The 15,332-nt window shown below is 43.9% G+C and overlaps 1 protein-coding gene across 1 annotated transcript in view; it reads right to left on the bottom strand.

Moving 5' to 3' along the window:
• Positions 1 to 15,332, bottom strand: part of LOC149453256 (uncharacterized) — a 65,883-nt gene that overhangs the window by 37,832 nt on the left and 12,719 nt on the right. The window contains exons 7-12 of the mRNA XM_089688616.1: positions 8,707 to 10,100; positions 2,069 to 2,135; positions 1,753 to 1,952; positions 1,398 to 1,637; positions 1,165 to 1,311; positions 912 to 1,053 (exon numbers count right to left, since the gene is read on the bottom strand). Of these exons, the coding sequence (XP_089544742.1) occupies positions 912 to 1,053; positions 1,165 to 1,311; positions 1,398 to 1,637; positions 1,753 to 1,952; positions 2,069 to 2,135; positions 8,707 to 10,100 (2,190 nt within the window). The remainder of the gene's footprint in view (positions 1 to 911; positions 1,054 to 1,164; positions 1,312 to 1,397; positions 1,638 to 1,752; positions 1,953 to 2,068; positions 2,136 to 8,706; positions 10,101 to 15,332) is intronic.

The following is a 15,332-nucleotide window of genomic DNA, read 5'->3' as shown; positions in this document are numbered from 1 at the left end:
ACCTTTCATATGGTGTCCAGTATCTCCTCCTCATTTGTTGGGAACATGACGTTATATTGAGGAATGGAGATGGACCTTCCATATGGTGTCCAGTATCTCCTCCTCATTTGTTGGGAACATGACGCTATATTGAGGAATGGAGATGGACCTTTCATATGGTGTCCAGTATCTCCTCCTCATTTGTTGGGAACATGACGTTATATTGAGGAATGGAGATGGACCTTTCATATGGTATACAGTATCTCCTCCTCATTTGTTGGGAACATGACGTTATATTGAGGAATGGAGATTGACCTTTCATATGGTGTCCAGTATCTCCTCCTCATTTGTTGGGAACATGACATTATATTGAGGAACAGAGATTTCATATGGGTACATTGGGTTGAGTGATAAATACAAAAAATAAATTTTTCTGGTGAGGACTTGTCATTTGTACACCATACGGTGTACAATTCCTGATACGCAGTTATTTGGAACATTAGATGATAGGGTAGGTACATCGATGACATTCCCATGGCCAGCAGGTAAGGTTTTTAATTCTTTCCCATACAAAAAGATGTGAAGATCTCGATTTGAACAAGGATAGCACAGACTGCATAAATCAGAGGAAAAACCATATCACCTCTGTATATAGAAAGGGTGATTTGCTTTGACAGTATTAAAAAGGTCTTCCACAGTAACTTGTTCTAGCTGGCTGGAAGCGTTTATAATGACAAAAACTATGAAAAAATACTACTAGAAAAGATCTTTGTAAAATGTTGCTCAAGGCCAAAATGCATTCTTTTTAGGTGAACATATGTAATATTTCAAGGTATGCAGCAATTTAAAAAATGTATACGTTATACTCGTAGAAGTAAAATTAAAAAAAATAAAATAAAAATGGTGTTCTACATTTAGTGTTTATTACTTACTTGTGTCCGTATGTAGAGAAGATTCCTCTGGATTATTTTCCAGAGTCCTCTCCCCCTCCTCCATAGACTGTTGATCCCCCCTCACCAATGTCTCTTCTTCTTCCTCTTTATGCTCAACTTTGATGTCTTTCCGTTCTTCATTCTAAATTCCAGAGATGGTAGAATATAACATCTGTAAACACTGCGGCCAATACAATTTTACGTAGTAGAACGTCCTCTCATAGAATATTTTTGATTTTTTTTGCCCGCCTACCTGATCATTCTCTGTATAGTTGTGAACCTCCTGTGTGGAATTCTGGGAATACGGAGGACAACCCTCCTCCATAGACTGCTGATCTCCACTGACAGAAGTATCTTCTTCCACTTTAATCTTGGCTTTGGTGTTTTTTGGTTCTTCTCCCTAGAAGATGATAGAATAAATGTATAAACAAAGAACAACTTTTAGCTTAGAAAACATTATAGGTCTACATGTTCAGGCCCACCTACCTGATGATGGTGAGGGATGGTGTGATCTTCCTGTGTGGAATCCCAGGAATACAGAGGACAGGGACATCTCTCTGGTGGGTTCCCATTACTGGATCCATCTACCTGATGATGGTGAGGGATGGTGTGATCTTCCTGTGTGGAATCCCGTGAATACAGAGGACGGGGACATCCCTCTGGTGGGTTCCCATTACTGGATCCATCTACCTGATGATGGTGGGTGATGTCTTTCAGTTCTTCATCCTAAACCCCAATGATGATAGAACAAACTTGTAAGAAGGAACAAGAGATCATATAGATGAATGTTGACTAAAAGTCTAGAATCCATATTTAGGTTTATATACTCAGTCCCATTTACCTGATGAGGGTGGGGGATGGTTTGATCCTCCTGTGTGTAATCCCCGGAATACAGAGGACGGGGATTTCTCTCTGGTGGGTTCCTATGACTGGATCCATCTACCTGATGATGGTGAGGGATGGTGTGACCTTCCTGTGTGGAATCCTGGGAATACAGAGGACGAGGACATCTCTCAGGTGCGTTCCTACGACTGGATCCATCTGTAGGAAACAAACACACAGAAACAATGGATTCAGTCAGTGTGTGTATCAGATGATGGGGGATCTAGGTGGACCCTCCGTACTGCTCTCTCCTTTCCAATAAAGTCTCCTCTTACCTGGTGATGTGAGGGGGGGCTGATTCTCCATCATGGCATTCAATGAGGCACTGTGATGGGTGATGTCCTATGTAGATAGTTGTTGGTTGTTCATGAACCACCAAATTCTTTCTTCATTACTTCATAATCCTGTATAAAGAGTGAAAGTAACAATTGTCACTACACACGTCCAAGAATCCTCCTCACCTCTCCAATCAGGTTTGCGCTTTTATTTCAGAGATGAGTGATGTCATGTGGCCTTTCCAGAATCCTCCTCACCTCATCCAGACCTTTACAGGACTCATCTCCAGAATTATCTGGACTGTAGTGGGATGAACGAGTTCCACCATACTTCTGACACCTCAGACTGCTTCTCATACTAAATTACAGACCTTGTAGGAAGAAAACCTGGGACTCTTTTTTAAGCACAACTCTAGTCAAACTTTTTTTTTATTTTTTTTTTTAGATTCGGATTGAAAGAAGAATTTGAAGCTCTCAAGGAAACTACCTCAAAAGGTTCATCCTCGTCTTTTTTTTTTTTTTATCCTGCTATTTCTGCTGGAACAAACTAACGAACAAAATTCTATCTTCTGACTTTGTGCACATTAGGTGGGGGGATCCCTCCACCCTTTCTTTAAAAAGGGACTTGGTACTCCACCCATCTTTGCTCATCATTGAAGCTTTCCTTCCCACTCTCCTTTTTATTGGGTTGATGTCTACTGCCCTTTCAGTTGGCAGTCTCTATATTGCTCTTTCATTTTTTTACTGGCCTGTCAGACAATTATTCCTCCAGATACTCTTCTAGTTAGATATCACATTCGTTGGATCTCATACTGACTGTTGCCCATCCTTCTGCTGGATTGCTTTTGGACATCCCTTATATCCCATAATATATTCCTGTGTCTCTCAATGTACAATAAAGAACATAAAAATCTAGAAACCAGAGGCTCTGGATGGACAGTTGGATAAATGGCTCTATATTTAGAACGTATCCGGTCTATAAACCAGAGGTTCTGGATGGACGGTTGGATAAATGGTTCTATATTAGGATGTATCCGGTCTATAAACCAGAGGCTCTGGATGGACGGTTGGATAAATGGTTCTATATTTAGGACGTATCCGGTCTATAAACCAAAGGCTCTGGATGGACGGTTGGATAAATGGTTCTATATTTAGGACGTATCCGGTCTATAAACCAGAGGCTCTGGATGGACGGTTGGATAAATGGTTCTATATTTAGAACGTATCCGGTCTGTAAACCAGAGGCTCTGGATGGACGGTTGGATAAATGGTTCTATATTTAGGACGTATCCGGTCTATAAACCAGAGGCTCCGGATGGACGGTTGGATAAATGGTTCTATATTTAGAACGTATCCGGTCTATAAACCAGAGGCTCTGGATGGACACTTGGATATATTCTCTATTTAAGATGTATCTGGACTAAGCACGTGGGTAACACTATCTGCATGGAGTTTGCACGTTCTCCCTGTGAGTCTCCTCTTGAAGCCATGCTGTCATACGGGATTCTGTCAACAATTGGCCAAAATGTGATATCCTACTGAGCAAGACCAAGCTGTTTTCCTTACCATCCAACCTAACAGCAGATAAACTGCTGATGTGAATGTAAATATAAAAAGTATCACATGCATTTTTTATCATTACCTAAATCCCTCTAATTAATATTATTATTAAAGCAGAACTCTACCTTAGTGCGTAGCTGCATCTGCTGGACATAAAAGTCAACGCAGTAAAATGAAGAACAAAAAAAAAAGGATAGTATAGTGGTTACTAAGAAAATATATAAAACGGTAATAGTAAAAAAAAAAATCACCTTTTTACCTTCTCTATTGCCAGTTCCAGCAATGTCTCCAACTGTTTGCTCACCAACAACTTCCAGTCTATAGCTTACATCACTTCCTTTTTCTACTTGAGATCACTTCCTGTCTGTAGCTAACATCACTTCCAGTTTGTGCCTTCTAGTACCTCCTGTGGATGCGTTCCACCAACGATAAGCGATATCACCTCCACATGGGGAATCTGAAATCTGCAGGCTACGTTGTATTTCAGTACTTCGAAATAACGGGTTCTTGTTCCCGTCTTCAGTTTTGTTGCGTCAATGACATCATATTTAAAACCCAAACAACAAAGAAACATAATAAATTGTCGGCGCTAAATAAATACCTGTAATAAATAAATAATAAATAAAAATAAAATTGTCGGTGCTATATAAACACCTCTAATATTTATTTATTTTTTTATTCCATAACTTTTATTAGGATCAAATAGACAAAAAAAAAATAAAAAATACAACATGGAAGAGATAACAAAAGGATCGCAATGATCAAGTTAAATAGAAAGAAACAATGTTTTAGATGATACAATTTAATACCACTAATAAATAAATGATAAATAAAAACTTCTACGGCACAATAAAAATTTTACGAGTAAGACTGAAGAATTAAAAAGATATAATACAAAATGTTAAGTTAAAAAGTGTACTAATTATATATATATATATATATATATAATTTTTTTATTATTTTATTTTTTTTACTAAAATTGTAGACCTGTTAGAAAAGGTATTGGCTATTTTATGTCTTCTGAATTAGTGAGTCTGTTGGAAAGCCTGTGCTCGAGCAACCTTTCTCAGCTTGGGTTCCGTGCCACCTTGGGGTGTATTTTGGGTTCTTCAGGGGTGCCTTGGCAAAATGCCTAAAAAATTGCCAACTAGCCAGCAAGTGGATCAAGCCTGCTATTTATTGGACAAAGCCACAAATTTTTATTGCGCAGCACTACAACCTTGGGCACAGAATGGGACAACCATTGGCATCCTAACAACAAATGATGTCATTGGTTTACACGGAGGAAGTTGGATGCCTGGGCAGCATCCTTGTTTGCCTATTCTCCTGCTATCTCTCTGTCGGCACAGGGGTCACCTTAGCAGAGACTGGAGAGAAACTGGAGGAGAAGAGAAATGCTAGAATACTAGTCATTACCAGTTGGCAAAGATGGAGGAACAACTCACCTCCAAGGTTGGGTGGCCCACATATTGCTGCTGCAATATGTAAAACTATTCACTTTGGTTTTTTTACATTTTTGAATGAGGTGCCTCAAGATTTTGCAGCATTTTGAGGGTTGTCTACAGGGCTGGGACAAGGGGTGAGTAGGAGGGGCAGAGGCCCTGGGCGTGGTTGTGGATTTGGCAGGTTGTACTAGAAGGGGTGATTTGTAGGAGGGGATTTGTACTAGGAAGGTGGATTTCTCTTCGGAAGTGGGATTGGGTGGGGGAATTTGGGCTAGGAGGGGAAATTTGGGGGGAGGATTAGTTCCAGGAGAGAGGATTTGGGGGGATTTTTGGAGGGGGGTGTATGCTCATAGAGAAAATTTGAGGGGTAGAGGACTAGAGCATAGAGACAAGACACAAGGTGGTCATCTTGTAGACTGGTGGTAAGTGGGTTCCCCTTGAAGGTGCCTCCTCCCCTTGGGAGAACATTGGGAGACTAGGCAGGACCAAGGAGGGAGGTGAGTCAGATTTAAGAAGAGGAAACATCTGTCTGCTGAGCTCCTGCTTTCCCCCCTCCTGGGGGCAGGGTGCCCAGGGTTTCCCACCCTAGCCCCAAGAGAGAATTAGAGAACCTTGGAGTCTAGTATACCCCTCTGTCCCTCCCATCCTTAGCCCAGGAAGAACATCAGGTCTACAGGGAATGAGCGCCTTCTTCAGGAACTTGAGAAACCACCGGCAGGGCCTGGGACTAAGAGTTTGAATCATTATTGAGACTGTGTTGGGGTCTCTGAAACATTGAAGCAGTGCAGTTACTGTTTTTCAGTAAAGAACATTGACCACCTCCACCATCGTGGAGCCTTTATTCGGTAAGAATGCTGCTTTGAGGAGAATGAGGGTGAGTCCTACAGGTGTCCTCTGGCAGTCGGACCTGAAGAAGGTGCCCAATGTCTGGAATTTCTGGGATTGAAGGGGATGAAGAGCACAGCCAGGAGGATGGATCGGGGGTCAGCCTTCACCCGCCACCCACACATGATGGAGAGTTCTTGGGCAAGGTACTGTATTTCCCAGAAGGTAAGGAGCATTCTTCCCATTGACCCCCAATGTAAGGAACATTTGCTCCACTGATCACCAATGTAAAGGACATTCTTCCCACTGATCGCCAATGTAAGGGACATTCTTCCCACTGACCACCAATGTAAGGGACATTCTTCCCACTGACCACCAATGTAAGGGACATTCTTCCCACTGACCACCAATGTAAGGGACATTCTTCCCACGGATCACCAATGTAAGGGACATTCTTCCCACTGACCACCAATGTAAGGGGCATTCTTCCCACTGACCACCAATGTAAGGGGCATTCTTCCCACTAACCAGCAATGTAAGAGGCATTCTTCCCACTGACCACCAATGTAAGGAGCATTCTTCCCACTGACCACCAACGTAAGGGGCATTCTTCCCATTAACCAGCAACGTAAGAGGCATTCTTCCCACTGACCACCAGAGGAACAGTGAACCACTCTTTGGGTGGTAGGAGTGTCATTGTCAAAGTCAGCAATCAAATGAAGACTTCTGATGGTTCACCACAAGGACACGGAGGAAGTCACACCAGGTACTCATGTCCATGTATGGTGGACCTGCCCAATTGTTTATGCATCTATGGACCCAAGTCTACCATATGTTGTGAAAACTCTTTAATATCCTGATGATCCCGATCTCATTTGATAAGGAGAGGCCAAATCAACAATTCAGTACAACCTTCAAAAGAACGAACTAGCTGGTGAGCTCAGCAACACCAGAAGGAAGTCACACCTGCCAAACTTACCGACACTATGCATACCTTCCATAGAACATGGGATACTTGGACCTCTAAATTCATGCCCTCAGATTTTGATCGCTGTCTAATGGATCTGTGAGGGGCAACTCTACTTACCCAAAGTTGAAGGAGTACTCTCAAGCCTTCCGTGATCCTCCTCTTCACCACCCAACATTATTTTCCCTCTTTCTCCAATGCAAGGGACATTCTTCCCACTGGCCACCAATGTAAGGGACATTCTTCCCACTGATCACCAATGTAAGGGACATTCTTCCCACTGACCACCAACGTAAGGGACATTCTTCCCACTGATCACCAATGTAAGGAACATTCTTCCCACTGATCACCAATGTAAGGGACATTCTTCCCACTGATCACCAATGTAAGGGTCATTCTTCTCACTAATCACCAATGTAAGGGACATTCTTCCCACTGACCACCAATGTAAGGGACATTCTTCTCACTGACCACCAATGTAAGGGACATTCTTCTCACTGACCACCAATGTAAGGGACATTCTTCTCACTGACCACCAATGTAAGGAACATTCTTCCCACTGACCACCAATGTAAGGGACATTCTTCCCACTGACCTCCAATGTAAGGGACATTCTTCCCACTGACCTCCAACGTAAGGGACATTCTTCCCACTGACCAGCGAAGTAACATGCCTTTCTTCACTGACCCTCTTTAGGCCACGGATGGAGATGGCTCCTACATCACTGATGAAGAAAACGAAAGTGAAATTATGGAGTCTATCACTAACCATGAGGTGAAGATCCAAGATGGCAGCGATGGGAATATTCTATGTCAGGTGTTAGTGGGAGGAACAATGGCTCATCGTTGGCGCCACTTGGAGGAATAGCACGCCCAAGGGCCAGATACAGGCAAGTAAAAGGGCCACATCACTGCTCCATGTGAAAGCTTCACGTGTCTTAAAAACATCAACTGATACACATGAGGAATTGAACCTTCCAGACTCTCCTTCTCACCGATGGAACCCCAACAGAGGACTCTCTATGAAATGAGCCTATTCCAATCATCTATCTTCCGAAAATGATGGTCATTGGTAACCCAACGAGATGGACTCGGAACAGAGCATTGCAAAGTGTGGAGCATTCCTATTTATTATGGAAAATCAGAACATGTATTTATTTATTTTTATTACAAAGGAACACACAATAAAAACAAAGCTTTCGTGGAAACCAAATCTTGCACAATTACAAAATATTTATTTATTTATTTCAGGTTCTTCTATAGGGCCATCAATTTACGCACGTATTGTACATTCACGTTGGTCCGTACACCCTCAAGGGGGGGCGTAGATTTTATTATTTAACTATACATGGTCCGGACCAATGAAAAGCCAGTTTCTACAGTGGAGCAAATCCACGAAGCAGCCGCCGGCAACTTATGGAAATGGTCCATTGATGCAAGAGAAGTCCTGATTGGGTGGGATGGTCCAATCTTCATCTTGGTTCTTTTGCCATTGATTCCTCGGTAGTATCGGTACGGTTGTATCTATGGTCATGGTTGCCGGTAAGTCACCCACCCTTGTTGGCTACCTGCTGTCAGGATTGCTGATGGGCCGCCATGTTGCCCATGGATTACCACAGTTGGTGGGTACTTTGAATGGGTGTGAGGGACCGTATAGCTTCCCTGCAGGCACTTGGCAGTTCAATCACAGTTTAGTATTGTTGCATCACCCCGTCTGCTTTGTGGCACACAGGGGGTGCTACTTGAGGATATACCCCCCCCCGATAATCTCAGGTTGAGGGATTACAAACGTTTCCCGGTATATTTATATCTCTAGATTTTTTTAGGTCTACAAACCTGTTATGAGGGGTTCCCATTCCCCCTGTCCTGTAAGCGTCTGTGAGTTTTCTGATGTCCCAGAAGGTCTTTTCTCCGTACAAAACATTTCCCGCACTCCGAACACATAAAAGGACGCTCACCCGTGTGAATTGTCCGGTGTCGATCGAGGCCCCCCGTCTCAAAAAACTGTTTCCCACAATCTAAACACGCAAAAGGACGCTCACCCGTGTGACGCCTCTGGTGTCTAACGAGGCTCACTTTCTCTGTGAAGCATTTCCCACACTCTGTACAGGAATAGGGACGCTCACCCGTGTGATATCGCTGGTGTCTAAGAAGGCTCGCTTTCTGACTGAAACATTTTCCGCACTCTGGGCATGAAAAGGGACGCTCGCCCGTGTGGATTTTCTGGTGTGTAAGGAGGTTTCCTTTGCAAGTGAAACTTTTTCCACACTCTGAGCACGAGTAGGGACGTTCGCCTGTGTGAATTCTCTGATGTATAACCAAGTCTCCTTTCAGAATGAAACTTTTCCCGCACTCTGGACATGTATGAAAACTCTCACCAGTGTGACTTTCTTTGTGTGTAAGGAAGCTTGCTTCCCGAACAAAACTTTTCCCACACACTGAACATAAATAAGGACGCTCACCCGTGTGAATTTTCTGGTGTACAAGAAGTTTCGATTTCTGAATGAAACCTTTTCCACACTCTGAACATGAATGGGGCCACTCACCTGTGTGCTGTCTATGATGTCTAAGAAGGTCTATTTTCGTATTGTAACTTTTCCCGCACTCTGAACATGAATAAGGACTTTCCCCCTTGTGACGACTTTGGTGTATAAGAAGTATTTGTCTATTACCGAAACAACTCCCGCACTCTGTACATATATAGGGACGTTCACCCGTGTGACTCCTCTGGTGTTTAACCAGGTTTCCTTTCAGACTAAAACATTTCCCGCACTCTGAACATGAATAGGGTGGCTCAGCTGTGTGAGTTTTCTGATGTTTAAGAAATTCTTTTTTCCGAGAGAAAGATTTTTTGCACTCCAGACATGAATAGGGACGCTCACCCTTGTGACTTTTTTCATGTCTAAGCAGTGCACTGTTTTTAGTGAAACATTTCCCGCACACCGAACATGACAATGAACTCTCTCCTGTGTGAACTCCTTCCTGGCTTGAGGAAGATTCCTTTGGATTCGATGGATCTGCTGATCTCTCCGTACTGTGAGATCTTAGATGGGTATCTGAAGTTACAGTCTGGGATCTATCAGATGATTCCTGAAGACTGGAGGGATCCGTTGATCTCGGTGTATTCTGGGAAATAACATTTTCTCCCGGAAAGTGTTGTGCCGAGTCATAATTTGCATTGCAATTGGAAGATGAATTGGGATTTTCCTCAGAGATATTCCGGACATCGCGTCCACCTGTTGGAAAACAGTTTTGAAATATAAATATTCTTCATAGCTTACATTCAGAAATCACATGTGCTGATCTGGGACATTGTAGAAATCCTTTCATGGTGAAGATCAACTCCTTCATAGCATCTAGCCAAGTGAAGAACACTCTTTGGGTGGTAGGATGTCATTGTCAAAGTCTACAATCAAGAGAAGACTTCTGATGGTTCACCACAAGGACACCGAGGAAGTCACACCAGGTACTCATGTCCAGTTATGGTGGACCTGCCCAACTGTTCATGATCTATGGACCCAAGTCTACCATATGTTGTAAATACTCTTTAATATCCTGATGATCCCAATCTCCTTTGATAAAGAGAGGCCAAATCAACAATTTAGTACAACCTTCAAAAGAAGGAACGAACTAGTGAGCTCAGCAACACCAAAAGACCAGGACAACCACAGGGGACAACTGTGCTAAAGCACTGCACGATATCATTAAGCTGCAAAATCAAAACTAACCAATCACAGAGACATCAGAAATGTAAGGAGAGGTCAAATCCACAATCCAGTGCAAGCTTCAAAAGAAGGAAGGAACTGATGAGCTCAGCAACACCAGAAGACCTGGACAACCTCAGAAGAGAACTGTGCTAAAGGACAGCAGAAATCCTTTAATGGTGAGGATAAACTCCTTCATAGCATCTAGCCAAGTGAAGAACACTCTTTGGGTGGTAGGATGTCATTGTCAAAGTCTACAATCAAGAGAAGACTTCTGATGGTTCACCACAAGTATATCCCGATGCTACCTGATGTGGCACTGCTTAAACCAGATGGACTTTCCAAATTCCAATTTAAAAACTTATGACCCGTATATTCACAGCCGCCAAGCAAATTATATCCAGAGCTTGGTTGTTGAAAGTTCTCCCCCTCGAAGCCCTAAAATCTAAGGTACAGTGGACGCTCACAAATGATAAATTGGCTGACAAACTTACCGACCGAAAATTCTTCCCACTGACCACCAATGTAAGGGACATTCTTCCCACTGATCACCAATGTAAGGGACATTCTTCTCACTGATCACCAATGTAAGGGACATTCTTCCCACTGATCACCAATGTAAGGGACATTCTTCTCACTGATCACCAATGTAAGGGACATTCTTCCCACTGACCACCAATGTAAGGGACATTCTTCCCACTGACCCCCAATGTAGGGGACATTCTTCCCACTGACCCCCAATGTAAGGGACATTCTTCCCACTGACCTCCAATGTAAGGGACATTCTTCCCACTGACCTCCATTGTAAGGGACATTCTTCCCACTGACCCCCAATGTAAGGGACATTCTTCCCACTGACCTCCAATGTAAGGGACATTCTTCCCACTGAACCCCAATGTAAGGGACATTCTTCCCACTGACCCCCAATGTAAGGGACATTCTTCCCACTGACCTCCAATGTAAGGGACATTCTTCCCACTGACCTCCATTGTAAGGGACATTCTTCCCACTGACCTCCATTGTAAGGGACATTCTTCCCACTGATCCCCAATGTAAGGGACATTCTTCCCACTGACCCCCAATGTAAGGGACATTCTTCCCACTGACCCCCCAATGTAAGGGACATTCTTCTCACTGACCCCCAATGTAAGGGACATTCTTCCCACTGACCCCCAATGTAAGGGACATTCTTCCCACTGACCCCCAATGTAAGGGACATTCTTCCCACTGACCTCCATTGTAAGGGACATTCTTCTCACTGATCCCCAATGTAAGGGACATTCTTCCCACTGACCCCCAATGTAAGAGACATTCTTCCCACTGACCCCCAATGTAAGGGACATTCTTCCCACTGATCACCAATGTAAGGGACATTCCTCCCACTGACCTCCAATGTAAGGGACATTCTTCCCACTGACCACCAATGTAGGGGACATTCTTCCCACTGACCCCCAATGTAAGGGACATTCTTCCCACTGACCCCCAATGTAAGGGACATTCTTCCCACTGACCACCAATGTAAGGGACATTCTTCCCACTGACCCCCAATGTAGGGGACATTCTTCCCACTGACCCCCAATGTAAGGGACATTCTTCCCACTGACCACCAATGTAAGGGACAGTCTTCCCACTGACCCCCAATGTTAGGGACATTCTTCTCACTGACAAGCGAAGTAACAGGCCTTTCTTCACTGATCACCAATATAAAGAAACAATACAATTTGTGTCCCCATTTGACTGTCTGACACTGAAATCCTCTTTACATCACTGCTCCATGTGAAAGCTTCATGTGCCTTAAAAACATCAACTGATACACATGAGGAGCGGAACCTTCCAGACTCTCCTTCTCACCGATGGAACCCCAACAGAGGACTCTCTATGGACCGAGCCTATTCCAGTCATCTATCTTCCGAAAACGATGGTCATTGGTAACCCAACAAGATGGACTCGGAACAGAGCATTGCAAAGTGTGGAGCATTCCTATTTATTATGGAAAATCAGAACATGTACAGTGAAGGGAATACGTATTTGCTCCCCTGTTGATGTTGAATGTTCGCCCACTCACAAAGAAATGATCGGTCTAAAAATCGAATGTTCGGTGTATTGTAACACTGAGAGACAGAATAGCAACAACAAATTCAGCTGAAATGCATGTCTAACAAATGATGACTGATCTGCAAGTTCATGAGGGAAATAAGTGTTTGATCCCCTATCATTCAGCAGGATTTCTGGCTACCAGGTGTCTTTCATACAGGTAACAAGCGGAGATTAGAAGCAGTCTCTTAAAGGGAGTGCTGCTAATCTCTTTTTGTTACCTGTATAAAAGACACCTGTCCACAGGAGCAATCAAACCATCAGATTCCAAACTCTCCACCATGGCAAAGACTAAAGAGTTGTCCAAGGATGTCAGGGACAAGATAGCAGACCTACACAAGGCTGGACTGGGCTACCAAACTATCGCCAAGCAACTTGGTGAGAAGGTGACAACAGTTGGTGGAATCATTCACAAATGGAAGAAACACAAGAAAGCACATGTCCAGGCCCATCTGAAGTTTGCCACTGAACATCTGAATGATGCAGAGGAGGACTAGTGTAAAGTAATGTGGTCAGATGAGACCAAAATCCAACTCTTTGGCATCAACTCAACTCGCCGTGTTTGGAGGAGGAGGAATGCTGCCTATGACCCCAAGAACACCATCCCAACTGTGAAACATGGTGGTGTAAACATTCCGCTTTGGGGGGGTTTCTGCTAAGGGCACAGGACAACTGCACCGCATCAAAGGGACAATGGACGGGGCAATGTACCATCAAATCTTGGGTGAGAACCTTCTTCCCTCAGCCAGGGCATTGAAAATGGGTTGTGGATGGATGTTCCAGCATGACAATGACCCAAAACATACAGCCAAGGCAACAAAGGAGTGGCTCAAGAAGAAGCACATTAATGTCCTGGAGTGGCCTAGCCAGTCTCCAGACCTTCATCCGATTGAAAATCTGTGGAGGGAGCTGAAAGTTCGAGTTGACAAACGTCAGCTACCAAACCTTAATGACGTGGAGAGGATCTGCCAAGAGGAGTGGGCCAAAATCCCTCCTGAGATGTGTGCGAACCTGGGGGCCAACTCCAGGAAACTTCTGACCTCTGTGATTGCCAACAAGGGATTTGCCACCAAGTACTAAGTCATATTTTGTGAAGGGGATCAAATCCTTATTTCCCTCATGAACATGCAGATCAGTCATCATTTGTTAGACATGCATTTCTGCTGAATTTGTTGTTGCTATTCTGTCTCTCAGTGTTACAATACACCGAACATTCGATTTTTAGACCGATCATTTCTTTGTGAGTGGGCGAACAATCAGCATCAGCTGGGGATCAAATACGCATTACCTTCACTGTATTTATTTTATTTTTTTTATTACAAACGAACAAACAATAAAAACGAAGCTTTCGTGGAAACCAAATCTTGCGCAATTACAGTTAAAAAATATTTATTTATTTATTTCAGGTTCTTCTATAGGGCCGTCAATTTACGCACGTACTGTACATTCACGTCGGTCCCTACACCCTCAAGGGGGGGGGGCGTAGATTTTATTATTTAACTATACATGGTCCGGACCAATGAAAAGCCAGTTTCTACAGTGGAGCAAATCTACGAAGCAGCCGACGGCAACTTATGGAAAAGGTCCATTGATGCAAGAGAAGTCCTGATTGGGTGGGATGGTCCAATCTTCATCTTGGTTCTTGTGCCATGGATTCCTCGGTGGTATCGGTAAGGTTGTATCTATGGTCATGGTTGCCGGTAAGTCACCCACCCTTGTTGGCTACCTGCTGTCAGGATTGCTGATGGGCCGCCATGTTGTCCATGGATTACCACAGTTGGTGGGCACTTTGAATGGGTGTGAGGGACCGTATAGCTCCCCTGCAGGCACTTGGCAGTTCAATCACAGTTTAGTATTGTTGCATCACCCCGTATGCTTTGTGGCACACAGGGGGCGCTACTTGAGGATATACTCCCCCCCGATAATCTCAGGATGAGGGATTACGAACGTTTCCTGGTATATTTATATCTCTAGATTTTTTTAGGTCTACAAACCTGTTATGAGGGGTTCCCACTCCCTCTGTCCTGTAAGCGCCTGTGAGTTTTCTGATGTGCCAGAAGGTATTTTCTCTGTACAAAACATTTCCCGCACTCCGAACACATAAAAGGACGCTCACCCGTGTGAAATTTCCAGTGTAGATCGAGGTCCCCCCTATAAAAAAAACGTTTTCCACAATCTAAACACGCAAAAGGACGCTCACCCGTGTGACGCTTCTGGTGTCTATCGAGGTGTCGTTTTGCTGTGAAGCATTTCCCGCACTCTGTACAGGAATAGGGACGCTCACCCGTGTGAATTTTCCGGTGTAGATTGAGGGTCCCCATTTCAAAAAACCGTTTCCCACAGTCTAAACACGCAAAAGGACGCTCACCTGTGTGACGCCGCCTCTGGTGTCTAACGAGGCTTACTTTCTCTGTGAAGCACTCTGAACACTCTGTACAGGAATAGGGACGCTCGCCCGTGTGATATCTCTGGTGTCTAAGAAGGCTCGCTTTCTGACTAAAACATTTCCCGCACTCTGGGCATGAAAAGGGACGCTCGCCCGTGTGGACTCTCTGGTGTGTAAGGAGGTTTCCATTGGAATCAAAACTTTTTCCACACTCTGAGCACGAGTAGGGATTTTCCTCTGTGTGAATTCTCTGATGTATAACCAAGTCTCTAATCAGAATGAAA

The sequence above is a fragment of the Staurois parvus genome, unplaced genomic scaffold, assembly GCF_062004578.1.
Source record: "Staurois parvus isolate SC_StPar_1 unplaced genomic scaffold, SC_StPar_1.0 ptg000449l, whole genome shotgun sequence".
NCBI lineage: Eukaryota > Metazoa > Chordata > Amphibia > Anura > Ranidae > Staurois > Staurois parvus.
This window is presented reverse-complemented; position numbering and strand designations above follow the sequence as displayed.